This window comes from Schistocerca nitens, chromosome 8 (genome assembly GCF_023898315.1).
Source record: "Schistocerca nitens isolate TAMUIC-IGC-003100 chromosome 8, iqSchNite1.1, whole genome shotgun sequence".
Taxonomy (NCBI): Eukaryota; Metazoa; Arthropoda; class Insecta; order Orthoptera; family Acrididae; genus Schistocerca; species Schistocerca nitens.
Window position 1 is genome coordinate 41,662,760 of NC_064621.1, and position 26,182 is coordinate 41,688,941.

The 26,182-nt window shown below is 44.0% G+C and overlaps 1 protein-coding gene across 1 annotated transcript in view; it reads left to right on the plus strand.

Annotated features, from left to right (window-relative positions):
* The window catches only part of LOC126199138 (UDP-glucosyltransferase 2-like), a 73,829-nt gene extending 50,153 nt beyond the window's left edge, over window positions 1-23,676 (plus strand). The window contains exon 8 of the mRNA XM_049935894.1: window positions 19,323-23,676. Coding sequence (XP_049791851.1) covers window positions 19,323-19,602 — 280 coding nt within the window. The 3' untranslated portion in view covers window positions 19,603-23,676. The remainder of the gene's footprint in view (window positions 1-19,322) is intronic.
* Window positions 23,677-26,182: the final 2,506 nt, after the last annotated feature.

The following is a 26,182-nucleotide window of genomic DNA, read 5'->3' on the forward strand; positions in this document are numbered from 1 at the left end:
AAGTTTTTCAACATTGCACTATGAGCTGAAAGCATTTTCTTGCGATTTACTTATTGATGTTTGATCTGACTGCTTGTAGCTCTTTCACAGAAGGGATAAAAACGTTACCAATCAGTGAGACTGGAACTGCGAACCGTAAAAGACGCTGTTTCACAGGTCAGCACGTTACCACAGAGCTGGCGAGGAAGTATGGGTCTCAGCTTCCTATTACGAAGGCAATAGTAACTAGAACTCGTAAACCGCTATTTAAAGGTCGAGATTAGTTGCGATTTCCACTTGCAACGACTTTCCTGGGCTGAAAACCGTAAATTTTCAATCTTTTGTTACCCTTCAAGCGATAATAACTCAGATTATTCAATGGAAATGACAGGTAAAAATCAAGTGAACTTTGAGGCTTAATTCCGTGCACACCAGGAAGTAACTCGTCGATCACAGAGTTGCCAAACATACGTTGCCTTGTTGCCAAATCTCAGTTACAGTACCAGCAGGAAGAAGACGAACCGATGTGATCCTACAGCGGTCTGGGAAGTGACCATAGCTGGTGTCTCCAAGTCGCGGCTGCTACGGCCTGGAATACGTAATGCGTCTGATTCGCTTTCTGTAACTAGGTTTAGGGACTGGAGCGTAGTTACTAATAATACTCAGAACTGACTGCAAACTGAGCATCATAAATCAGTAACTCTCATTGTTGTTTTTATATTTCTTTCGTAAGTGTACTCAAAACTAAGAAAGTCATTCACAGGCGTTTTCGTGCCTCGCCGATAGTCGAGCACAACATACAAATAAAAATAAAAAAGAATGTGTGTGTGAGTGTGTGTGTGTGTGTGTGTGTGTGTGTTTGTGTGTGTGTGTGTGAGAGAGAGAGAGAGAGAGAGAGAGAGAGAGAGAGGGAGAGGGGGAGAGAGAGAGAGAGAGAGAGAGAGAGAGAGAGAGAGAGAAATAAAAAGCAATGAGAGAGAGTGTAAAAAATTGTTGTAAAGAAATTGAATCATGGTATTTAAAGAAATCTTTCATTAAAATGACACGTTCCACATCATTACGAAATGTTGTATTCATGATCCATGGAACAAGAGTTAAGCTAATGTAATCTAATGTAATCTTCTCACATCATATTGATGATTAGCCATGAAGAGTCATGAATTACCGAAATTTTTGCCAATACCAGTAACCAAATCTAAACTTGACAATAAAAGACGACAATTTTTGTAATAAACCGTGACTCCTATCAAGACCCTTTCGTCCCTGTTATCTAACCACGAAAGATGTCTGATATACCTCCATTCTGAAGTAACAAAGTGTGCATGCATTTAAAGATGAAGTGCATGATGTGAAGTTCTGTGACGGAGATACGAACCCAACACGTAATCCGATTGTTAACTAAGAAAAATCAAATGTTACGTATCGGTTTTTCTTACGAGCCGCTAGGTGTCTGAATCTAAAATAAGGATACAAACTTTTGTGCCTAAGCGACAATCGAACTGCACACTTACCGTGCATCCACGAATATAGCTTAAGTATCAGTTGCCTACCCATGAACAGTAAGATGTGTGCGTGTTTGACCAGAAATAACGACACCTGTTGCGATTGTTGGCAACACATGAACAGACATTGAAATTGCGCGTTAATTTTCACTAGCAGGTGGGTGTGCACTTGATAAAGCTAGAAATGAAATTATGAATATTTTTGTACTGGATCAGGTTTCAGACCCACATACTTACCTTTGGAGGAGACCTAGAGAAGATTGCAGTCTTGGGAAAAGGAACGAAATGACTGAACTACTGTTCCGAGAGAGTCAGATCCTCGAAAGAGGAGATACGAATTCGAATCACAGTCCAGCACCAAATGTTTAAACGTCTCTAGTTCAATCAAGTACAAGTAAAATAACAGCCCCGTCCCTTTAAATGGCTATCGGTTCATCAAATAAAATAAAATTTTCTAATGTAAGTAAGCTTACTGGCGACTGTATTTCTGGTTACCATGACTTCCGCTGTGTCATTTCCCAACGTAAACCGGCTCTGCCTAGTTGGTAATGAAGGAACGTGATGTTTAATGCGGATTCTGGATTATAACGTCTTTCTCTTGAGGTTACCAGAGGTAAAATAAATCTGTTTGTGCCTCTTAAAAGTAAATGCCTGAACCCACGCATTGCACCTGTGATAGTTCGTTCCACCAGACCATTGTGACCATATTACCCAGCCCCAGGAGTGTGCTGTAACGGATGATGTGCTTAGCTTACAAAATTAGTCACCGGTGGAAAAAAAGCGAGTCTATTAAATGGTCAAGTAGAAGCAAGCTTCTGACGCAGAGATTATGCTATTCTCATGTCAGCAGGATGTAAAGACTCTTCTAGGCATCATAGGCTGGATGTGAAGCCATTTTGATTTTTCACAAATTCAACAAATTTCTTAGTTCGAGAAAATCCACTGTGAAGCGTGAAGTTGCCGGATAATTCGATTATTACTGTTATTATTAATATCATTCACAGTGGATTTTCTCGAACTAAGAAATTTGTTGAATTTGTGAAAAATCAAAATGGCTTCACATCCAGCCTATGATGCCTAGAAGAGTCTTTACATCCTGCTGACATGAGAATAGCATAATCTCTGCGTCAGAAGCTTGCTTCTACTTGACCATTTAATAGACTCGCATTTTTTCCACCGGTGACTAATTTTGTAAGCTAAGCACATCATCCGTTACAGCACACTCCTGGGGCTGGGTAATATGGTCACAATGGTCTGGTGGAACGAACTATCACAGGTGCAATGCGTGGGTTCAGGCATTTACTTTTAAGAGGCACAAACAGATTTATTTTACCTCTGATAACCTCAAGAGAAAGACGTTATAATCCAGAATCCGCATTAAACATCACGTTCCTTCATTACCAACTAGGCAGAGCCGGTTTACGTTGGGAAATGACACAGCGGAAGTCATGGTAACCAGAAATACAGTCGCCAGTAAGCTTACTTACATTAGAAAATTTTATTTTATTTGATGAACCGATAGCCATTTAAAGGGACGGGGCTGTTATTTTACTTGTACTTGATTGAACTAGAGACGTTTAAACATTTGGTGCTGGACTGTGATTCGAATTCGTATCTCCTCTTTCGAGGATCTGACTCTCTCGGAACAGTAGTTCAGTCATTTCGTTCCTTTTCCCAAGACTGCAATCTTCTCTAGGTCTCCTCCAAAGGTAAGTATGTGGGTCTGAAACCTGATCCAGTACAAAAATATTCATAATTTCATTTCTAGCTTTATCAAGTGCACACCCACCTGCTAGTGAAAATTAACGCGCAATTTCAATGTCTGTTCATGTGTTGCCAACAATCGCAACAGGTGTCGTTATTTCTGGTCAAACACGCACACATCTTACTGTTCATGGGTAGGCAACTGATACTTAAGCTATATTCGTGGATGCACGGTAGGTGTGCAGTTCGATTGTCGCTTAGGCACAAAAGTTTGTATCCTTATTTTAGATTCAGACACCTAGCGGCTCGTAAGAAAAACCGATACGTAACATTTGATTTTTCTTAGTTAACAATCGGATTACGTGTTGGGTTCGTATCTCCGTCACAGAACTTCACATCATGCACTTCATCTTTAAATGCATGCACACTTTGTTACTTCAGAATGGAGGTATATCAGACATCTTTCGTGGTTAGATAACAGGGACGAAAGGGTCTTGATAGGAGTCACGGTTTATTACAAAAATTGTCGTCTTTTATTGTCAAGTTTAGATTTGGTTACTGGTATTGGCAAAAATTTCGGTAATTCATGACTCATCATGGCTAATCATCAATATGATGTGAGAAGATTACATTAGATTACATTAGCTTAACTCTTGTTCCATGGATCATGAATACGACATTTCGTAATGATGTGGAACGTGTCATTTTAATGAAAGATTTCTTTAAATACCATGATTCAATTTCTTTACAACAATTTTTTACACTCTCTCTCATTGCTTTTTATTTCTCTCTCTCTCTCTCTCTCTCTCTCTCTCTCTCCCCCTCTCCCTCTCTCTCTCTCTCTCTCTCTCTCTCTCTCTCTCTCTCTCAGATACACACACACACACACACACACACACACACACACTCACACACACATTCTTTTTTATTTTTATTTGTATGTTGTGCTCGACTATCGGCGAGGCACGAAAACGCCTGTGAATGACTTTCTTAGTTTTGAGTACACTTACGAAAGAAATATAAAAACAACAATGAGAGTTACTGATTTATGATGCTCAGTTTGCAGTCAGTTCTGAGTATTATTAGTAACTACGCTCCAGTCCCTAAACCTAGTTACAGAAAGCGAATCAGACGCATTACGTATTCCAGGCCGTAGCAGCCGCGACTTGGAGACACCAGCTATGGTCACTTCCCAGACCGCTGTAGGATCACATCGGTTCGTCTTCTTCCTGCTGGTACTGTAACTGAGATTTGGCAACAAGGCAACGTATGTTTGGCTACTCTGTGATCGACGAGTTACTTCCTGGTGTGCACGGAATTAAGCCTCAAAGTTCACTTGATTTTTACCTGTCATTTCCATTGAATAATCTGAGTTATTATCGCTTGAAGGGTATCAAAAGATTGAAAATTTACGGTTTTCAGCCCAGGAAAGTCGTTGCAAGTGGAAATCGCAACTAATCTCGACCTTTAAATAGCGGTTTACGAGTTCTAGTTACTATTGCCCTCGTAATAGGAAGCTGAGACCCATACTTCCTCGCCAGCTCTGTGGTAACGTGCTGACCTGTGAAACAGCGTCTTTTACGGTTCGCAGTTCCAGTCTCACTGATTGGTAACGTTTTTATCCCTTCTGTGAAAGAGCTACAAGCAGTCAGATCAAACATCAATAAGTAAATCGCAAGAAAATGCTTTCAGCTCATAGTGCAATGTTGAAAAACTTACAATGCTGCACAACAGGTAACGCCTCTTTCCACTGCTGCCAAGCGAATTTTGGGTTTCTAGGAATACGTAACTATATTTATGAAATGCCACATTTGCATCCCTCTTGAGTATGACACAGCATACCAATTAAACACAGACCCAATCAAAATCTAAGTGAGTAGTATTTTACTAATTCGTGTCGATAGAGGCATGCTTGTGTACAGATACTTTCGTCGTAAGGTTATCATGGTTAGTTTTATTTCATTTCTTATAATACAGTGCACAATTTTCGTAAGGTTTCCTTTAGTGTTGTTAAAACAATAGTAAACATGAGAGAGACATTAATCATCAACGATATATGCGAATTCTCTGATGTTACCTATGACAGAACAAGTTTTCTACATGCATGTAATCAATAAACTGCATGTGCATTGTCAGACTGAGTTGAAGCTGTCAAACAAAGTTTGAAGAAGACTAAAATATCACTACCACACGACGGCTAATGTAGAAAATACTTTTCTGACATATTATGGCACGATGCGCTCTCCCTGCACATCTTCGAGATGCATCTGCTGCCTGCTGTCTAACTACTGTGACATTTTGCTCTATTCAGGTTTAATAGTCCTTTTTCCACATGCGACTACTTTGGTTTGAGAAGTGAAGGGAATTATGTTCAAAGTTCCATTAGATTGATAACTTCAGCAGAGAGCAGAATTGCGTTTTAAAAAATGTAGCACTGAATGTATTCGAACTCGCGACATCTTATCTATGCTACAAGCTGACACGTAGCTACAACAGCTCCAGAGCTCGGCAACTATTCCTCCAGAACTTTTGGATTCCACAGCACTGTGAGATTATGCATATGGCCAGGTCTTGACTTCTGAGAGACAAACAGTTACAGCTTTTCTTTTGGACTGAACGACGTTTTCTAGTAACAGATAGCGCAATAGAATAAATAGGAAGTGTTCCTTTCCACTTGAGCTAAACTTCTGCATCCTACACTGTTGGCAGTTGTGTGTAGGTGGCAGTTACGTGATTTTATTTCTGTGATTACAAAATAGTCGAATGTATGCACTGGGTAGGCGAGGCAGCTAGTTCATGGTGATTCGGTCAACCAAGTAAATGAATTTACTGAACATGCTGCAAATTACTACAGGGAGCCTGTGTGTCAGAATTTTCATCCAGTGTGGCGCAACTGCGTTACGATAGAAAAATGACTCGCAGAGAAGAGGATTTCGTGGTCTGTTGGACGGATGGTAGGTTGTTATACCTATGGTCTGGGTTCGACTCCCACTTCTGTCAATGATTTTAGATAGGGAGAGACAGATTCCATTCTCTCCTGGCTACACCAAGTGAAGGAGATATAATGGCTGCGTGGTCTGGAAATTCACATTAAAGATGATATTCCTTCTTTACCAAGTAGACGGTAGGTTGAACCACAATAAAGTCTGGAGTGGCGACATGTAGAAACTCTATCACCAGTAACCTTTCTTATACTAGTTATTTATTTCAAGTGACGACACTTATTCCATCTTTTATTTGAGCTTCTGTATGTCGATAAAATTGGTTCTGAACTGGGAATGCAACTCAGACCGCCCTTAACGCGGAATTTGGTCCCTTCGTGGCAATACAGCTCGGCTACAATTTGTTGTTTGTTCAAAACTGCAGATTCCTCAACACCTTCACATATTACGCGTGAATGGGATCGAATCCTGGCCCGGCACTAAAGATTTAATTATGTATTATCAAGCTCTAGCATGAGAACACCTATCTGTTGGTGGATAATAATTTCGATTTTTAATGTATTTTCATTCGCTGTCAACACTAACGATATCTGACGTTTTTAACTCCCAGTGAGACACAGAACTATTTGCGAGATGACTGTAAGTTCAAGATGCTATTCTGAGCAGCTGGTGGAGAAAAATTCGGTAGCTGACGTCTCTTTGTGTGTAGTCAACAACGATATGTGTGGGGCTCTATTCCCAGTGAGCGCTGAACTCTTCGTCATATTATTTCAGTTCAAACATGCTCACATGTCACTGCTGGTGCAACAAACCCATATTTAACGTTCGTTTTCTCTAGAATATAACAGCGATAGGTGCCGGGTTGGAGTCCTGGGAAGGAAAAAATTAATGTTTCGTCTCGTCATTTCAGTTAAAACATCTAGCTACTGCCGCGAAATTCCGACATGTCACATTTGACTGTGCTTCGATAGCAATCCGATTAGGTTCCGGGTTCGAATCCGTGTCCAACACACAGCTTTACCTCACGGCATTTCAAGTAAGTTACTTGTGAAGAAGCAATATTTAACATCTCTCGTAGTTCGTTAACAGGGACAATAGATGCTGGGTAGGAATTCGCGTCTGTTAAAAATGTTTGCGTTATGCAATTTAAAGTTGATATTTGCTAACTGATACTGTCTAAAATCGAGGTATATCACTCTCTGTATGCCTAATCAGGAATGACTGTTAGTTTCCGTCAGTCACGAAATCTTTGCTTAGTCTGCATGAGCTGGGTTTGAATCCATATGCAGAACAAGACGGTTCGTCGTGTCATTTAATGTTCATACATATTCTCAACTAGCTGCTCGTGAATAACTTAAATTTTTAATGTCATTTTGTGTTAAATAGTTCAAATGGTTCATATGGCAAGCCGGCCGGAGTGGCCGTGCGGTTCTGGGCGCTACAGTCTGGAACCGCGCGACCGCTACGGTCGCAGGTTCGAGTCCTGTCTCGGACATGGTGTGTCTGAGGTCCTTAGGCTAGTTAGGTTTAAGTAGTTCTAAGTTCTAGGGGACTGATGACCACAGATGTTAAGTCCCATAGTGCTCAGAGCCATTTGAACCATTTGACTAGGACGGAGAGAATGCTAAATAACAGTAATAGGTCACCCAGCGAAGAGTAGAGTCCACGTATTGTCTGAAGTTCTTGCAGTTTGATATAATGCAGTTCCCGATAGTTTCACACTAACGGGTTCTTTTGGCTATCGAAATACTCATATGGGAATCATAAAAGTGGAATTGCTAGATCACCCAACTACCTTAATAACACCTCATTCTGGATTGAATACGACTCGGAAAGCGACGTTAATTTGACGTTTTCATCCATCTCCTGACGTCTCACTGAATGAAGTCTGAAGTGCACGCACAGTTGTGTTGCCTGCCGCAAGGATTCTGTGAAGTGTTGTGGCAGCTGGCAGTCATTGCTGAATACACACATGTGCAAATAACCTCACTGCTCTAGCGGAACTCGTCTTTGTTGCATTTTTTCCATACGGTAATTAGCACAATAACATAAGGCTTGTTCTGCTGAAGAACTTGATGCCCACAAGTCCTTAAATAATAATCTCCTAGCGGGAGGAATAAATACATGAAAGGAAACAGACTGTTGGACGAAAGAATGGACAGCTCCCTGCTTTTGGCGTTTCCGATAGCGCCTACGATAAGAATCTGGTGTCATATTATGCTTCAGAACTCTAAACTGTTTATTTTTTTACTTCATACTAAAACAAAAGTTGTGATATGAGACGAGGAAATGACTTATATGCTTCTCAGGAACTTTAGTTTTTCGTGTTTATTTTCTCACTTCATATTAAAACAAGGGCGTTAATATGAGAAGAGGAAATGAAATATACGCTTCCAAGACATAATATTTCCTTGTGTGCTATTACTGCAAACATGAAAGCCCTGCAGTTAATTTTTGTATGTTGGATAAGTTTTGATATCACCTCACATTCCTTTGTGACAATGTTCCTATTGTCTTGGGATTCAAATAGAGTGGACGTTTCATCACTGGTTAATATTCTGATGACTAATGACATGATACCCGTTGCAATTGCTCCATGGCACCTGTGAGTAGAGTCTCACGTTGGTTACTATAAGAACACGCAGGCAGTGATATCCGCTCACTGGAGTCAGAGCCAAGGTGATTTCTTTCTGTTTAGGGCGAAGCGTCTGCTGCAGTGTCCACGCTCAGCCAACATAAACAAATCGCGGCGGCATTGGGCACTGCTAATCGCTGCACTTGTCGCGAGCCTCGACAACAAGAGCGCACTGTCTCTGCTAACGATACTATGGAGTTAATAGATCTTACTTAACGGAATACGCAGGACGTGGGATGGGTAAAAATTCAGTTTGTAGCTTCCCATCGCATTAAAATACTTTACAGTCATATTTGATGCAATATTTATTGTTGGTTGTCTCTCTAATGTTACTAGTATTGATTCACATCGTACGTTAACACGAAAACACACACACACACACACACACACAAACAGTCATTGATTCCTGTGAGGGTGACAACTACTGTGTGTTGAACAACACATGCACCAGTCAGTTCCTCAGTTGGCGTCGAGTGGATGAGATTTTTCAATTACCTTGCACTGCAAGAATTGTAAGGAGGGGACTGAATGTAAATGGACTTGATGTATGCTAAAGGGCTGCGACAAAGCAAAGCTTGACCGATTATCAGATAACTGTCCACATGGGATTTTTGGACGAGTATACTTTTAGTAACCAACCCACCCACGATCATTACGTAAGATTTCTCGAGGGCGTAGGGAAATTGATTTCATTAAGTCGTCGACAGTGTAGCGTGATGGTTTACTTCCCACCATACGTTTTCTATATTCGTCCAAAGGTCGCTTGCATTTGTAGGGACACATGGCAATGACCTTGTTACCTCTGCCCACATATTCTCTATCTGGTTGATGTTCGGTGATCGTGGAACAAACGGCTACAGCTTCATCCTCTCTTGGCCCTGAAACCAATCTCGCACTGCTCTACTATGATGGATGGGTCTCTGCTCCTGTAAATACATTGTTATGTCGTTAGTTCATATATTTATATTTAAATAACGTATTTGAAATAAGCACAGTGTTTAAGAATTCATTCCCTGTCATAGATAAGTGATCTGGATTCAACAGTCCGATTAAGAATGTGGTTCACCCAGTCTATCATATGATGAGCGTCGTAGTCGGATAGCCACATTAAGACTGACTGGCTGAATCCGATTAGGACGATCTTGTATCGAAATGAAATTACAGAAATCGGATAATTTGAACGTCTGTATTGCAACAATGCTGCGCACATAAATTCCTATGATGGGGTAACAGCTAGCAACTGTCTAAGAAAAAGTGAGAAATATGTCTACTAGCAGCAATGTAACGTAATTATAAACCATGTTTATGTGATGGAAATACTGAATCGAACAACACACATCTATTTCAGTGGAGGGAAGATACACCATATCGGATTTGCTGATGACATAATGACAATAATAATAAAAATCCCGTGTGGCCGATAGGGGAAACCCTCCCCCATATGGATGGTACCGTGGAAATCAAATACTTGTGGTGAACCAAATACTAACACAATCCTGAACGGCTACTCAATCCGTTGAACCCAAAATCCAGACACATCTGAGTGAAAATCACCGCTACTCTGGTCACCGTCTGTTAGCTCAACGAGCTTGGCTGAAAATATTTGCTTCCAAAGGCTTCAACACCCTCTGGTCCTGTCCGGTCCTGGTATCACCCAGGCCAAACCAATGAAACACAAGAAAACATGAACTATGCAAGCAAAGGTAACTTTATCCCAGGTGGTACACAACCTGGCCACCGATAGGCGGCAGTTGGATTTTCGCACTCTGGGGAGTCCAGGTTAGCACGGCAGAGAATATCGAAGATCTCTGGTAAATTTCCCTACAAGCAGAAAACATTCATTTGAAAACTAAACATCGATACATTGATCCAAACAAGAAACCTAAATAATCTCACAAAAGAAATCGTCCGCCAAAAAATTCTCATCCTTGCTCTTCAAGAACCACGATTAATTGACAATTAAAACTTGCATTACGGAAACCATGGCATCTTCAAAATACAACAAAAGGTAGCGAAACTCGCACCAATCCTCGGCATTGCATTTCTCGAACACAGATCTATCAACAACTCTGTCGAAGAAATCACACCCATCTACAATCGAGTTATGACTATGCTCATTCAGAGCCCCTATAAAAAATATACACTCATAAATGCACATGCCCCCACCAACATCGAAAATAAGGAAAACACCGAAAATGTCGAAAAATTGTGGAACACACTCGAAAATACTATGAGCAAAATTTACCAAGATGACGTGAAAATACTAATGGGAGGCTTCAACTCTCTATTTGGGACAGAAAAAACCTGTAGAAAAATCATTGGTACAAATTCAACACACCGAAACGCTTAGACCAACAGCACACGTCTGACTGACATTTGCCAACAATTCAACCACAAAAGAATGTCTTCCCACTTAGGAAGTAGCCTGTTCCCAAGAAACATGTTTGGCTACCAGCTGCAAGCTGCTTTCGTTCGCCTTTCGAGACTCGCTGAAAGCCAGATTTTTAATTCTTTTGTAGCAGAGCTACAAGCAGGCAGATACAAACGCAATAAGGGAATCGTAAGACAACGCGCCTTGCTACTTTCAGTAACCCTTAGTGTCAGAGCGAAAACCTTACGGTACTGCCAAATTCATAATGACGACATATTTTTTGTTGTTGTGAATACATAATTATATCTATGAAATGCCACTTTTCCTAATAATAGCGGATGATACAGGAAATGAAGTAAATACGGATCTTTTCGAAGTCAAAAGTCGGTAATGTCCTACTAATTCGTGTTAAAATACGCTCAATCGTCTCACAGATACTTAATGCTTTATTAAGATAGTCTGCCGTCGTGATGTTTCTGTAGTAAGCTGAATTTATTTTGTATTAGTACAGTGAATATTTTAATTGGATTTTCCGATAGTTTACTAAACGCAACAGTAATCATCAATGAGAAATTAATCAGCAAAAGAATTTTCTTTCACGATATCTAAAACGATCTGACAATGCTAAAGTTGTTTACAAATTCTACGCCAGTAGAAACCTACTGGTTTCAACGATATAATTATACCAGAGTAGTTTTAAGAGTATTTTCGTCTAGAAATGAATTGCGTCGACGGTTGATCGATCAAGAGCGGGAAAGGTAAAGCTTAACGAATATATGACGAGAGGGACAAGTGCTTGAGAGAGGACTTCTCTATCAATACAAGTGCCTTAGAGACGACTTTAATTTCAATCTCCTGGATAGTTTTGTTTCTCAAATAAAGAAGTGCGTTATCATGCAGTAGAACATGTGATGTAGTTGTGTTGCTCGATTTTCTTACGCTGAGACCGAAAGGTGTCTCAGTTGTTGGCAACAAATTCCAGCTGTGTTTTGGTAGAATTCGTAGCCCAAAACTCACTTTTGGAGCTATCAGATGTAAAATATTATGTTCACACTACTCTTTGCTCGAGTTTATGTCTTTTGGAGGGGCTCAGCCTTTCATTTCTTCTTAGGAAGTTAATGATAAAGGCATCATAACACGTCACCAGTTACAGTACTGCATACGAATGCTCAATGAGCGACCTGATGACGTTCAATAATAGTCACTCCGTTGATTTTTGTTGTTTCGAATTAGAGCATGTAGTACTCGTACACCAGACTTCTGAACTTTGCCTGTTGAATGCAAATGTCGCATGATGGTAAAATGGTAATCTATCACATATATCAGTAGTCGAGACTTGCTTAATGTGGAAAATCATTGATGCCAGAACGATCTTTGTTGAAACAAGAATATCTTTTTCTGGCGTATTTTTCCCAAAAGCACTCGCTCCACACACAATTCAAATCTTTCTAGCTGCCTCCTCTGCATTCACCCCTCTGTTATACCAAAAGTAAACGTTGTGTTGCAGATGTTATACCTATTTCCACTTGCGACTCAATTTTACAATGCTTAACTGTAGTTCATGATTCTCAAGTATGCAAAATCCAATGCTTAACTGCAAGATGATAACTAGAACTTCAAATTCGAAAATGACAGTTGATACATACACTGACAGCGTCGCGCCGCGTTCACCTGAGCGGTGCCGGATTTCAGGCGGCGGGTGGCGCCTGGCCGGTGGCCGGTAGCCGCTGCAGCGCGAGGAAACGCTCGAGCGTAAGCTGTTATGATCGCGACGCAGCCACGAGCTGTCCTGCGGAATTATTTCTGGAATACTTGTTATTGCTGGTGGGTAGAATGTTAAGCAAATTATCTTTGATGTTCAGTCAGACTCATAACTTTAGACCGACTGTGGAAAAAAAAAAAAAAAAACAGTTGGACGCGAACAGGCGACTATAAGCTCAGAACGCACGACGCTTGCCACTAGACCACGGGCTCACATACTCCGACAACGTCTCGGTAGTAGACAATACTTCCTCCTAACACTTCCGCATCTTACAGTGTTGCCAGATTGTGCATATGGCCGGACTTAGAGTTGTCAGGGGCGGTCAGTTTTATTGGCCACCTTAAGTGAACGACTCGGACTTAGTCTCTGCGGCGGCCGGCCGGCGGTCAGTTTTATTGTCTAAGACTGTACATACTTGGGCACTGACGTATAGATATTGAAGAAAGCTGATGGTGCATAGTTGACTTTGATGGAAACTGCCGCAAAATTTACGTTCAGAACGATTCAACTCGATAACAGCTGAAACCTTATGAGCCATAGGAATCTGTCATGACGAGATCGGCCGGCCGAAGTGGCCGTGCGGTTAAAGGCGCTGCAGTCTGGAACCGCAAGACCGCTACGGTCGCAGGTTCGAATCCTGCCTCGGGCATGGATGTTTGTGATGTCCTTAGGTTAGTTAGGTTTAACTAGTTCTAAGTTCTAGGGGACTAATGACCTCAGCAGTTGAGTCCCATAGTGCTCAGAGCCATTTGAACCATTTTGACGAGATTGTGCACTAGAGGAATTATGGTTCTTGAGGGCCAGATAACAGCTGAATTTGATGAGAACTAATGTCAAACCCACATTAAATGGTGCGGTAAAACTCACCGAGGGGTAACCATCTCGAATATTAGGTGTAGAATAAATTGTTATGGTGTTTGACAAATGAGTGGAGGAAAGATGGTGGCTTAAAATTCTTGATAGAATCCTGAGTTACAGTTCATTCCCCTGTCAAAGGATGAGGGCTGATACTGTTAAAGGTTATATGTGCATCGAAGTGGACAGTCCCTTTAGCGAATTAAACAGAAATAGGCTGTGGGACACCAACGCAAACACTATACTCGCCATACATTAGTTAATATGACGAAGACTGGGGGAATATAATAATAATCCAGCGCCACTAGGTCGCAGGTAAGAGAAAAATGTGGAAACCAGCAAATTCCCATTGTTTTTCGATTAATCTCGCTTACACATTTCATACCGGAATACTCTCATGTGTGTTAGACATAATCTGGCAGCTCGTATTGATTAGCGGCTTTGCACCAGATGTTCTGAGCTCAATCCGAGCAGAAAACAGCTTCCTCACTGAGGTTATTGCCACTCCATCAGAATACTTCTGACGCCGTGTTTAAATGTAACGACTGCCATCCACTTGTGGCGACGGATGTATAATCAATTATCTTCGAAATTTGGCTTGTAACACTGCCCTTTTTACTGCCTTTTTTATCTGGCATGTTGCCCATCGAGTATGTGTGGGATGTACACTCCTGGAAATTGAAATAAGAACACCGTGAATTCATTGTCCCAGGAAGGGGAAACTTTATTGACACATTCCTGGGGTCAGATACATCACATGATCACACTGACAGAACCACAGGCACATAGGCACAGGCAACAGAGCATGCACAATGTCGGCACTAGTACAGTGTATATCCACCTTTCGCAGCAATGCAGGCTGCTATTCTCCCATGGAGACGATCGTAGAGATGCTGGATGTAGTCCTGTGGAACGGCTTGCCATGCCATTTCCACCTGGCGCCTCAGTTGGACCAGCGTTCGTGCTGGACGTGCAGACCGCGTGAGACGACGCTTCATCCAGTCCCAAACATGCTCAATGGGGGACAGATCCGGAGATCTTGCTGGCCAGGGTAGTTGACTTACACCTTCTAGAGCACGTTGGGTGGCACGGGATACATGCGGACGTGCATTGTCCTGTTGGAACAGCAAGTTCCCTTGCTGGTCTAGGAATGGTAGAACGATGGGTTCGATGACGGTTTGGATGTACCGTGCACTATTCAGTGTCCTCTCGATGATCACCAGCGGTGTACGGCCAGTGTAGGAGATCGCTCCCCACACCATGATGCCGGGTGTTGGCCCTGTGTGCCTCGGTCGTATGCAGTCCTGATTGTGGCGCTCACCTGCACGGCGCCAAACACGCATACGACCATCATTGGCACCAAGGCAGAAGCGACTCTCATCGCTGAAGACGACACGTCTCCATTCGTCCCTCCATTCACGCCTGTAGCGACACCACTGGAGGCGGGCTGCACGATGTTGGGGCGTGAGCGGAAGACGGCCTAACGGTGTGCGGGACCGTAGCCCAGCTTCATGGAGACGGTTGCGAATGGTCCTCGCCGATACCCCAGGAGCAACAGTGTCCCTAATTTGCTGGAAAGTGGCGGTGCGGTCCCCTACGGCACTGCGTAGGATCCTACGGTCTTGGCGTGCATCCGTGCGTCGCTGCGGTCCGGTCCCAGGTCGACGGGCACGTGCACCTTCCGCCGACCACTGGCGACAACATCGATGTACTGTGGAGACCTCACGCCCCACGTGTTGAGCAATTCAGCGGTACGTCCACCCGGCCTCCCGCATGCCCACTATACGCCCTCGCTCAAAGTCCGTCAACTGCACATACGGTTCACGTCCACGCTGTCGCGGCATGCTACCAGTGTTAAAGGCTGCGATGGAGCTCCGTATGCCACGGCAAACTGGCTGACACTGACGGCGGCGGTGCACAAATGCTGCGCAGCTAGCGCCATTCGACGGCCAACACCGCGGTTCCTGGTGTGTCCGCTGTGCCGTGCGTGTGATCATTGCTTGTACAGCCCTCTCGCAGTGTCCGGAGCAAGTATGGTGGGTCTGACACACCGGTGTCAATGTGTTCTTTTTTCCATTTCCAGGAGTGTAGTTGGTTAGCAATTTGATCGTCACATTGATGCTGCTACCAAAGTTAATGGTACGCAGAGTCTGACCCGTTCTCATTGAGCACACATTCCACGACCTTATGCAGGCTCCTCTCGATCCCATGCCAAGTTATTTAGATGCTCTCATCGCAGCGCTTGTGGTTGCACATCGTACTGAATCTCAAAGTCACAACACGTACTGTTATGTAATGATAAATACGTACACTACGTGATCAAAAATATCCGGACACCTGGCTGAAAATAACTTACAAGTTCGTGGCGCCTTCCATCAGTATTGCTAGAATTCAATATCGTGCCAGCCGCTGAGGCCGAGCGGTTCTAGGCGCTTCAGTCCGTAACCGCGCGACCGCTACGGTCGCAGGTTCGAATCCTTCCTGGGGCATAGATGTGTGTGATGTCCTTAGGTTGGTTATGTTTGAGTAGCTCTAAGTTCTAGGGGACTGATGACCTCAGATGTTAAGTCCCATAGTGCTCAGAGCCATTTGAACCATTTTTAAACATCGTGTTGGCCAACCCTTAGCCTTGATCATAGCTTCCACTCTCGCAGGCATACGTTCAGTCAGGTGCAGGAAGGCAGCCCATTCTTCACGGAGTGGTGCACTGAGGAAAGGTATCGATATCGGTCGGTGACGCCTGGCACAAAGTCGGCGTTCCAAAACATCCTAAAGGTGTTTTACAGGATTCAGGTCAGAACTCCGTGCAAGGCCAGTCCATTACAGGGATGTTATTGTCGTGTAACCACTCCGCCACAGGCCGTGCATTATGAACATGTGCTGGATCGTGTTGAAAGAAGCAATCGCTATCCCCAAATTACTCTTCAACAGTGGGTAGCAACAAGGTGCTTAAAACATCAATCTAAGCCTGTGCTCTGATAGTGCCACGCAAAACAACAAGGAGTGCAAGCCCCCTCCATGAAAAACACGACCACACCATAACACCACCGCCTCCGAATTTTACTGTTATCACTACACACGCTGGCAGATGATGTTCACGGGACATTTTCCATATCCACCCTCCGCCATCGGATCGCCACATTGTGTACCGTGATTCGTGAGTCCACACAACGTTTTTCCACTATTCAATCGTCAAATATTTACGCTCCTTACACAAAGCGAGTCGTCGTTTGCCATTTACCGGCGTGATGTGTTGCTTATGAGTAGCCGCTGGAACTAGCAAATCCAAGTTTTCTCACCTCCCGCCTAACTGTCATAGTACTTGCGGTGGATCCTGATGCAGTTTGGAATTTCTGTGTGATGGTCTGGATAGATATCTGCCTACTAGACATTACAACCCTCTTCAACTGTCGGCGGTCTCTGTTAGTCAACAGACGTGGTCGGCCTGTACGCTTTTGTGCTGTCCGTGTCCCTTCACGTTTCCACTTCACTCTCGAATCGGAAACAATGGACCTAGGGTTGTTTAGGAGTATAGAAGTCTCGCGTACAGACGTGACACCGAATCAGCTGACCACGTTCGAAGTCCGTGAGTTCCGCGGAGCGCCCCATTCTGCTCTCTCAAGATGTCTAATGACTACTGAGGTCGCTGATATGGAGTACCTGGCAGTAGGTGGCAGCAAAGTGCTCGTGATACGAAAAACGTATGCCTTTGGGGGTGTTCGGATACTTTTGATCACATAGTGTATGTATTATTACGTGCTATAACACAATCTTGCTCTGGTATTCAGCCTGACGGATGCTTTGATGCTTCTCTCCACTATAGGCTATCCTGCGCAAGCGTCTTCATCTCTGCACAGCCACTGCAACAAACGTCCATTTGCATCTGCTCTTTGGTTTGAAGTCTTGGCATCCTTCTACAATTTTTATCCCGCACACTTCCATCGATCAACAAACTGATGATTGCTGGATGCTTCTGAACGTATACCATCAACCAGTTCCTTCTTTAGTTCGAGTTCCACAAATATCTTTTTTTCAATTCGACTCAGTACCTCTTCATTAGTTATTCGATCTGCACTATTTTTCTGTAGTACAGCATTTAAGAATCTTCTATTCTCATCTTGGTTTAATGGTCACCATCCAAGTTTTACTTATATACAGTGCTATAGTCCAAATAAATACCTTTGGAAGAGGCTTCCTAACACTTTATGTTTGATGTTAAGAAATTTAGGTTTTTCCTAAATGCTTTTCTTGCTATTGCTATTTCACTCTCTACTTCATCTGCCATTTGCTATTTTAATGCTCAAATAGCAAAACTCATCTACTACTTTCACTGTCTCATTTCCTCAGCTAATTTCCTGCATTCCATTACCTTTGTTTTACTTTTGTGGATGTTCTTCTTATAACTTCTTTTCAACTGCTCATCCACGTTCTCTGCCATCTGTGATAGAATTACAATGTCAGTGGCAAACCTCCAAGTTTTATTTGTCCTTGACTTTTAATTCCGTTTCAAATTTTCTACTTGCTTTCCTTAACTGCAAGCTGCTCATATTGTCGAGTATATATTTTATAGTGCAGGGGAGTCATAATAAGACTAGCCCGACTAAAATACGAGTATTCCATGTGTCTTAAGGGAGGCATCCTGTGGTGTGGGTACTGTAAGACCTTCGGTACACACACCATCAGATTACTTGTCGCTCTAGCGAAGTAGGCGAGTGTCAGCAATATGTCTCGTGGTCTTATCGTGGCGTGTTTATCTTCTGCCGTTAGGTCAGACGATAGAAATGCCACTTGCACACTTAGAGTAGCAGATTGACGGTGATCAAAATTGACAATCTGAAGTTCCTTTGGTCTTGGTACAATAATCTTATTCTCACATATCTCTGACACTTGACAAAGTGTCTATACATTTCTCTTCATGGCTATGTACAGGAATATGATAATCTTCTTAGGTGCAGACTGAAACTTGACTATAGAGTGGTACAGACTAATGCAGACTGGTACAGACTGGTGCAGACAAATGCAGACTGACTAATCGGAGGTCTATACACTCGTTATAATACCTCGCACGTTCCTGTATCACTGCGCGAGTGTGATCCGCGAGGAGAAAAGGTTCTACGTTAGCAGCAATCTCACTGGCAGCGTTACATATTAATACGCAGATCAGCAGAAGTAGAATTTGGTCCGTCTCTAAGGCAGCGCCATCTCGTAGTGCGGAGACGGACGAGCGCTGCGCCTGCGCTGTTGTGCTTAGCGGGGCGCGCTCTAGTGGGAAAGTTGTGTACGCGCTGACTACGCGGAACTATGTACACAACACATCCGAACTCACATCGTCAGCATAGGGGCACCTTAAGGTGCGTGGAATAGTTGCTGCGCCAGTATTACTTTGCCCGTCCTGTACAAAGTGAATTCCTGTCTCGTGTATCGTGCTCGGTGTTCTTATTTTGATAGGAGTTGTTATAGTTTCAAACCTGATAGTGTGACGTCCTAAAGTTTTAAGTTCAAATGATAAGGTTTAAGGTTTTAACTTTAAGGTTAAAATCCAAAGTTTTCAGTATCTCTCTTTTACTTACAGCTACAAGGAGAGGATGGCGCAGTATTCTCGGCTGTTCCGCGAGCACCGCGAGCAGTCTGTGGAGACGGCGGTGTGGTGGCTGGAGTACGTGATCCGCCACAAGGGAGCGCCGCACCTGCGCAGCGCCGCCCTGGACCTCCACTGGTGGCAGCTGCTGCTGCTCGACGTCATCGCCTTCGTGCTGGCCGCAGCCGCCGCCGCCGTCACCGCCCTCTGGTTCGTGGCCAGGAGGCTGCTGGTCGCCTTCACAGCGCGGAAGGACAAGCTCAAGACCCACTGAGCCACACCTGCCTGCGAGAGGTTACAGTAGCGCGATGTACAAAGTTACCGCAAAGAATGCTGCACGCAATAACTGATCAAATATTGTGATGATCCCCTCATTAAGGCAACACTGTGACTCTAATTATGTGGTGATCTACTGTAAACACAACCACAAACAATAGCCGTAAGTGTGGTATTTGCCATCAACGGAAGTAAAATGGACTGGTGTAGAGCTGCAAGACTGTAATTAATGTATATCATAGTTGTTTGCATTTCAAGACAATACATTTGTTTTCGACAATTGGCGGTAGTTACCGCGCAAGGTGGCGCAGTTTTAAGAAAATGGACTCTTATTCTGGAGGACGCCAGCTCAAATTCACGTCCGGTCTTCCCTGATTTCAGTAAATCGCTTAAGAGAAATGTTACGATAGTTCCTTTGAAGGGCAAGGTTGATTACTTCCTCAGCATGAACTTGTACTCCTTGTCTTATGAACTCGTCTTCGATGGGATACTGAAATATTATCTTCCACTTTTATTGTAGTGTTGTGGTGACGAGTTCGTTAGTGAAGGTAGACGGGCGGCATAGGTCACGAAGTCCGCCCCCGGTAGCTGAGTGGTGGTTAGTTGCGCTCTGTAATAAAAAAACTGAGTTAATGGGTCAACGACGAACTAAAACGGGTGTCTTACGACGTCCGCCTCGAGCACATACAACGAACAAAAGCGAACAAAACGATATTTAAAAAAAAAAAAAACAAAAAACAAAAAAAGTGGTCAGTGTGACAGAATGTCAATCCTAAGGTCCCGGGTTCGATTCCTGGCTGGGTCGGAGATTTTCTCCGCTCAGCGACTGGGTATTGTGTTGTCCTAATCATCATCATTTCATCCCCATCGGCGCGCAGGTCGCCGAAGTGGCGTCAACTCGAAAGACCTGCATCAAGCGAACGGTCTACCCGACGGGAGGCCCTAGCCACACCACATTATTATTATTATTATTATTATTATAGGTCACGAACAGCTCTGTGACAGTTTAGTTGATTACAGAAGACGAGTGCACGTGGTAGATAGTACATACAGAACCCGCGATGCACTGTGCACGATGTGCGGACGGGACGTAGCCAGCGGTCGCTACGCCCAGCTTAACTCGACGGCGGAGCGACCTCGCGAGGCCACCAGTACCTGGTGGCCGTGGTATGTGGTGGACACCTGCTGGTGGGGCGGCTTTGTACGGCCGGGCTTCAGGCTGGCACACCGCCCCAGCGTATGGAGGACGCCCTGTGGAGAGATGGCTGGGAGGGCCTCAGACGAACCCTCGTCTCATTCATGCTGCAGCTAGACCCATACGCCAGCGGACCTATCAGGCTGGTGGTGGATCGATGGCGGTCTCCTGCCACAAGCCCACAGTACAGTGGACGCTGACTCAATGACTCGCCAATGCGGCTAGTATTTACATGCACCAGGGCGGGCACGTCGTTGACTGGACACCCCAGACGTCAAGTAGATCACTTGCTGCACCGCCACCAATGCGTCTCACGTTACAGTAATGCCGCTGACCGTTGACCAAACGGCCCTGCTGGCCTACCGAGACAGACATCGCGTCTAGACGATGTGCTGGCTGCTCACCGCATTACCGCAAACACAGCAATCGCGGCAACGAGCCCTTACCTCCGATCGCGCCGCTACAGTAGTTAACCTTTACAAAGTTCCATATCAACTACAATTCAACTGTAGTGTTTGTACCAGTCTCTGAAACTGCCTGGCAGATTGGTACTCAAACATTGGACCTTTGCCTTTCGTGGGCAAGTGCTCTACCGGCTGTGCTATCCGAGAACAACTCACGACCTGCCCTCACAGCCTGACTTCCCCCAGAATCTCGTCTCCTACAGTGAATAGCTCAACCAGTAGAGCATTTGCCAGTGAAAGGCAAGGATACCAGGAGGTCTGAACCCCGATCTGACACAGTTTGAATCTATCACAAAGTTCCAAATCAGCATACACTCCACTGCAGAGTGAAAATTATTTCTGTGTACCAGTATTTGCGAGAGTATTTTATATCCTGTTTTCCTTCGCCAGTGTGTGTGCAGCAAGCTACACCTAGCGAGGAAACTTCTTGGCTGTTTCTGCCACAGCTGTAAGCACGGTGTGTTGATAATTCGCCCATAGCATAAGTTACACGAAATGTTAGTCCTTCAGTCTTATCACACAGTATTTTGTTTCTGAAAATTGTCAATTTTTGTGTTTCTTATACCAATACATTAATTCATGTATGTTGTTCTGTGACTGCACTATTCTTTCTCACGCCATACCTTTCCCACACTACATGCACTCCGTCTTCAGGCCACAAATGGCCCATCGGGACCATCCGACCGCCGTATCATCCTCAGTTGAGGATGCGGATAGGAGGGGCGTGTGGTGAGCACACCGCTCTCCCGGTCGTTACGATGGTTTTCTTTGACCGGAGCCGCTACTATTCGGTCGAGTAGCTCCTCAATTGGCATCACGAGGCTGAGTGCACCCCGAAAAATGGTAACAGCGCACGGTGGCTGGATGGTCACCCATCCAAGTGCCGGCCACGCCCGACAGCGCTTAACTTCGGTGATCTCACGGCAACCGGTGTATCCACTGTGGCAACGCCGTTGCCCACACTATATGCGTGTATAGATATTACTGTTCATCATTTCTAGTCATCGTACACTGCTTACAGTTGTAATTATATTGTGTCTGCTAGACTGATGACGATCACAGCTAATGCAAACTGACCATCACATAAAATAGAAGAAACTCGTGTAATGAAACACTGATATAAATACTTCAGTCTCAAGTATGTGGATCGTAGTGCTTTCGTCATGACAATGTCACACTCCATCAACATACCGTTGTTTGAAGCAAAACAATTAACCCCTTTTCTATCACACACGAGGGTTAAAAAGAAAACAATAATATGCCCATTCTATTAATCTTTTCTCTGGTGTTGCTATCCTTTTTGTTAGCTATTACTTTGAGAGAAATGGAGCTTTACTAGACCAACTTTAACTCAATTTCGTCGGTATATTTCATCACCAGGCGGTGTACAGTCAGTGCATCGACGCAGACAGACCTGCGACTGTTACGCACCGTGCGGGGGAGTGCGGCGTCAATGTCTCTAAATTGTCGTCACTGCCTGCACCCCTAAGCCTCGAGGAAGTTTGAGTGCCTCACATAAAGACCTTCTACAGGGTCTTTTCAGTGTTCTCCCCCATTCCGCTTTTCATAATCGCTTTTTGATGTATTCTCCCTTCTGCTTCTTCATCTTAGATTCTTCATTTCACCCATCTAATTATTTCCAATCAATTCTTGTTGTTGTTGACTAAAACCCTCCATTCCCATATTGAAGGAAACACCCGCTCGCTTAAATATGTTTCCCATAAAAGCAGTCCAGGTTAATGCTTTGTTTTCAGTCTCCCTCCAATAATTTGTAAACTGCATATTTTGTTGAGTCATCGTAATTTTTGCTTCGAGGCTCATCCATGTTCCACTATCACTGACATGCAGATCAATAACTTGCAAAGTTCTTCCCTTCTGGACAAACAGTGGCGTCGGGAAACCACTCCTGGGGCACCACTGTGGTTTCAATAATGACATCGCTATGGAATGAGTATTAGTTATTAAATTTTGATTCCGATGTTGAGCAGTTTAATTCAAAGTTGTTACATGGTTGCCTGCAGCACTGTGTTGCAAACAATACCTCATGTATTAATACTATTTTCTGTAAAGGTTGTGATATTTTATGCAAACTTATTAAATAGACTGAATATCAATGAAGTTTTGTGTTCTTCTTTAAATCGGCCGCGGTCCATTAGTATACGTCGGAACCGCGTGTCGCCACTGTCAGTGATCGCAGACCGAGCGCCGCCACACGGCAGGTCTAGAGAGTCGTCCTTGCACTCGCCCCAGTTGTACAGCCGACGTTCATAGGAATGGTTCACTGACAATCACGCTCTCATTTGCCGAGACGATAGTTGGCATAGCCTTCAGCTACGTCAATTGCTACGACCTAGCAAGGCGCCATTACCAGTTAATATTGAAATTATACTTTTGTATCGTCAAGAGCGATGTACACCGATTATGGATTAAAGTTAAGTATTACATCAACTACGTACTTTAATTGCTACTATTAATTCCTTTAATTGTTCCAGACCTCACGCCAGTCTGCGTGAGCTTTGAACGCGTGTATTTCGGCCTCTTCTAGCAACACGGTGTTGGCTCTTCTGCCAACACCACAGAAAGCGTGCTAGAGTGTTGATAAAATAAATAAGAATCATGGGCAGTATGTCATTCGTCGCGAATGTTACCAATACATAACGATCACAATTTCGGGCGGCGAGCTATAGTTACATTGCGATTTAATACACGGTGTACTACTTTAAATCTCCGGTGCCGACTTGTTCCACTAAGTTGAAATAAAATTTTCTGGGAGGGGCCGGAACGTCATGCGTGCCCTGGCTGCCTCTTCCACGGAACGCGGGAAGAATGACTACTCAAACTCCTCTGTGCCGTGGTCGCTGTGATTTCCCTCGCCATCGCAGTACCTACGGGAACAACACATACACGTGACTGTAGCATATACTAGGTTACCGAATAATATTTATTCTTGAAATTTTGTAAATAGCTTCTAATGCGAGGGATCCAGTCTATCTACAAGGCTGCAGTTCGGGTTTTCCAGACCTTACGTGGCATTCTACCGTGAGTCAAACAGTCACATGGCCTTTTGTGATGGAGATTTTCTCCACTGATAATTAATATACCACATTTTAGTGACAAACGATGCCTGTAACGTTGACTTAATGTATCTTTTGTCTCAGTCATTTTTGTATGTATTTAAGTATCGACACAAATGTAAAGAAAATGTAACGTAACTATATGTATGCCATGTTTTATGTTATTTCTGTGTAATGTCAAGGTAAAACAGAGTACTTTCTTTCAATAACTGGAATTTAATCCTTGTTGTTCTTTCGAAGACGGAAGTGAGAGTTGAAAACTAACAGCTGAACACGGAGGTAGAAGTGTGAAGATGAACTGGGAGGATATATCAGATTGTTAGCGACATTTTGTGCAAAGAATTGAATTTCTTTGTGGTAAAAGTTGTATCACGCAATGTGGAGTAAGGAGACAAGATGGAAGTGGAATACGTCGTAAATGAAAGAAATTACTGCAAAATGTTAATTACTCCAACTGCTGTTTCACACCACTCTCTCACTGATGCCGGCCGCGGTGGCCGTGCGGTTCTAGGCGCTCCAGTCCGGAGCCGCGCTGCTGCTACGGTCGCAGGTTCGAATCCTGCCTCGGGCATGGGTGTGTGTGATGTCCTTAGGTTAGTTAGGTTTAAGTAGTTCTAAGTTCTAGGGGCCTAATGACCACAGCAGTTGAGTCCCATAGTGCTCAGAGCCATTTGAACCATTTTTTTCTCTTACTGATAAATCTTCTTCAAAACCCTTCAGAAGGGAGATTTAAATGCATCTTGCTAAGATACACAGACACTCAGTTTTCGAGTATAACAACGGATGCCCATGTGACAATGTAGTTGACTGGGCTGCATTTAATTTACACTACTACCCATTAAAATTGCTACACCACGAAAATGACGTGCTACAGACGCAAAATTTAACCGACAAGAAGAAGATGCTATGATATGCAAATGATTAGCTTTTCAGAGCATTCACACAAGGTTGGCGCCGGTGGCGACACCTACAACGTGCTGACATGAGGAAAGTTTCCAACTGATTTCTCATACACAAACAGCAGTTGACCGGCGTTGCTTGGGGAAACGTTGTTGTGATGTCTCATGTAAGGTGGAGAAATGCGTTCCATCACGTTCCCGACTTTGATAAAGGTCGGATTGTAGCCTGTGGGTTCAGGAGGGTAATACGGAACGCCGTGCTGGATTCCAATGGCCTCGTATCACTAGCAGTCGAGATGACAGGCATCTTATCCGCATGGCTGTAATGGATCGTGCAGCCATGTCTCGATCCCTGAGTCAACAGATGGGGACGTTTGCAAGACAACAACCATCTGCACGAACAGTTCGACGACGTTTGCAGCAGCATGGACTATCAGCTCGGAGGCCATGGCTGCTGTTACCCTCGACGCTGCATCACAGAAAGGAGCGCCTGCGATGGTGTACTCAACGACGACCCTGGGTGCACGAATGGCAAAACGTCATTTTTTCGGATGAATCCAGGTTCTGTTTACAGTATCATGATGGTCGCATCCGTGTTTGGCGACATCGCGGTGAACACACTTTGGAAGCGTGTATTCGTCATCGCCATACTGGCGTATCACTCGGCGTGATGGTATGGGGTGCCACCATTGGTTACACGTCTCGGTCACCTCTTGTCTGCATTGACGGCACTTTGAACAGTGGACGTTACATTTCAGAAGTGTTACGACCCGTGGCTCTACCGTTCATTCGATCCCAGCGAAACCCTAAATTTCAGCAGGATAATGCACGACCGCATGTTGCAGGTCCTGTACGGGTCTTTCTGGGTACAGAAAATGTTCAACTGCTGCCCTAGCCAGCACATTCTCCAGATCTCTCACCAATTGAAAACGTCTGGTCAATGGTG